Source organism: Lepeophtheirus salmonis, chromosome 13 (assembly GCF_016086655.4).
Source record: "Lepeophtheirus salmonis chromosome 13, UVic_Lsal_1.4, whole genome shotgun sequence".
In the NCBI taxonomy this organism is placed as follows: domain Eukaryota; kingdom Metazoa; phylum Arthropoda; class Copepoda; order Siphonostomatoida; family Caligidae; genus Lepeophtheirus; species Lepeophtheirus salmonis.
In genome coordinates, this window is record NC_052143.2 from 11,267,098 (window position 1) to 11,269,547 (window position 2,450).

Genomic DNA, 2,450 nt, shown 5'->3' on the forward strand with positions numbered 1-2,450 from the left:
GAAAAAAAATGCTCAAAAAATTTTCAAGTTATTGAATTTCTTGGAAAAAAAAATTTAAAAATGCATGACTATTCCCAATAAATAAAGTTTTTAGAAGAAAAAAATTCAAAATCTACAAAAAATGAAATTTTTTGGAAAAAAATTTCAGTTATCCAATTAAAAAAAATCCATTATAAAAATTTTTAGAAAAATAATTTCAACTATAAAATTTTCAGAATAAAATTTCAATTACAAAATTGGAAGAAAGGAAAAAAGCATTAGCGAGTTACTCATAGTATGTATCTTCATTATGATTGAAGAAGGAACATCTTATATAATAATTGTATTTATTCCAAGAATCATAACTTTATACTTCTGGTGGTTATGAGTTTCCTTTTTTACTTTGTAAGAAAACAATTACCAATTAAGTTAGCAATGACAATGACAATAAATAAATAAGGAAGACAAACATTTGAAAAAATTGCTTTATATTAACTATATTATATTTATCACAAGTTCAATTATATGTTGCATTTGAAGAGTGTCAAAAGGGGCTGCAGATTTGATTATATTTACAGCAAATATGCAGAAAACAACAAAAAATGTAGTATACAAGAAGGATTTACAATAGAAATTTACATTTTATATAATTATAGTTTATAGCAGATCATTTTAGTTTAGAATTTTAAGATGAACAAACTAAATATAAATAAAATCATTTTTAATTCTCATTGGCTATCTTTATGGCAGTGTGTTCACAGCTAGTGTCAATAAATATATATATATTTTCAGAAATTAATACACTTTGAAATAATTAAGAGTATTGTGGCATCGATACATTGAATCATCTATTTCGTATTTTTTTAAATTAATTTATTGATAACCATAAAATGGTATGTATTAAGATATTTATCATTGAATAAATTAATTTTCTTTTTTCGACCAATTAGCATCAAAGGTTTGATACGAATAGGACTCACTCCCTCTGGGAAAAACCAAATATTTTTGATGTATACAATTGATGTTTGAATCGTTATAATGAACAAATGCAGTAGTAAATATAGGAGGCCCAGCAGTATTTAATACACTAGGAGCATATTTTTTTATAAGTTTTGTATCTGACAAAATTTAATATAAATTTCAAAAATAGAGATCCTTTAGGGAATCCAAAGAAGGAATTGTTAAGATTATTATAAGGTTCACCTATATAAGCTACGAAACTTTTACTTAATATATCTGTAGGATATGCTTTTAGTGCTATTGTATCAATATCCATATAAATACCTCCAAAGCTAAAAACAATTTCATATCGTAGTAGATCAGAGAGGACTCCTTTTCTTTTCAATTTTTTTGCATCATAAATAAGCTCTGGATTGTTAAGCTGGAGTGAGTCAACGTTTTTTGTTTTGAGTCTGAAAAAAATCATAAGTATAAAAAAGGATATATCCTAGTTTTTTTTTTAAATATACCTTTCGCGATTAATCCAAGAAATTAATGTTGCATTTTGAAAGGAGCTGTCATCTAACCATAAATACAAACTAAAATGTGGATTCATTTCATGCATCAGTAATACATTTCTTATATATTTTTGTGGAATCTAATAAATGAGAAATGTGATGTATATTTTGGCATGTAAATACTCATAATCTATCTATTGCAGTTCATTTACTTCAGTCCATACCCAAATGATATGGATTGTTGAAGGTATGTTATAGGTTTTCTCTGGATGCTTTTCTATATCTTTAATCGGTAGTTCATTTGTTACAGAGCCTTTGATGAGTATATTTCGTAGCTGGCTAATATTATTATTCAATATTTCATTTTTATAATCGTCATTGTATCCTTGTTGAATGGAGCTGTGATTATGTTAATAGTGCATAATCTTGAATTTATTAAGGTGTAAAAACAATATACTTACTGTTTTAAAGTCGGATATAGTATAATTTTAGCAGTAGTAAACAGAATTAACAACGTTAAGACGAATGTGACTACCTGTAATTGGAATGTATTTTCTATTTGACGTAAACATCTCTTAAACTGATTTAATCTTTTCATTTTATATATTATCACTTTATCTTTATCAATCAATTATTCGGGTGTGTGGCAACATTGACGATAATTTATTGAAACATTTCCTTTAGTATTTCGTAAATGAATGATATCTATACCTTTTTTACATAAGTCCACACTCTTTTTTTTATCTTATCTATGTACTAAAGTAGTGTTGTTATCAAACTGAAAATAATCCATATTGATATATAACGAATTGTATAACTTAAGCATTTTTTATTGTGATTGTTTTTTTCCCATTGGCAATCTGAAAAGTGTTTTTTTTTTAAAGCTTTAATTATTCTTCTTTCATTCTTGAAAAGTAAGAAATCTAAGTTTAAAATTAACCACATATATGTATTCTATAGAATGACGGAGAGTAACAAAGAGGGGTATAAGTGTATTTCCTCATGGGTCTTATA

General features: G+C 25.7%; 1 protein-coding gene across 2 annotated transcripts; it reads right to left on the bottom strand.

The window, feature by feature from the left end:
- Positions 1-450: 450 nt before the first annotated feature.
- Positions 451-2,130, bottom strand: LOC121128422 (uncharacterized). Of its 2 annotated transcripts, XM_040724002.2 has the most exons (5): positions 1,898-2,130; positions 1,649-1,835; positions 1,449-1,576; positions 1,264-1,391; positions 451-964 (listed from the first exon to the last, which is right to left on the bottom strand). In XM_040724002.2, exons 1-5 carry the CDS (start codon positions 2,032-2,034, stop codon positions 843-845), a joined length of 702 nt encoding a protein of 233 aa, XP_040579936.1. In that variant the 5' UTR covers positions 2,035-2,130; the 3' UTR covers positions 451-842. The 2 variants fall into 2 exon arrangements, 1 of the variants encoding a protein (XP_040579936.1); XR_011783265.1 differs by having other exon boundaries at positions 451-1,391; positions 1,661-1,835.
- Positions 2,131-2,450: the final 320 nt, after the last annotated feature.

Coding starts and splice junctions, on each gene's coding strand:
- LOC121128422 (XM_040724002.2), bottom strand. CDS start 2,034: ATGAAAAGATTAAATCAGTTTAAGAGATGTTTACGTCAAATAGAAAAT. Junction 1,836..1,897: donor CTATATCCGACTTTAAAACA/GTAAGTATATTG, acceptor ACATAATCACAG/CTCCATTCAACAAGGATACA. Junction 1,577..1,648: donor TCATTTGGGTATGGACTGAA/GTAAATGAACTG, acceptor CTCATTTATTAG/ATTCCACAAAAATATATAAG.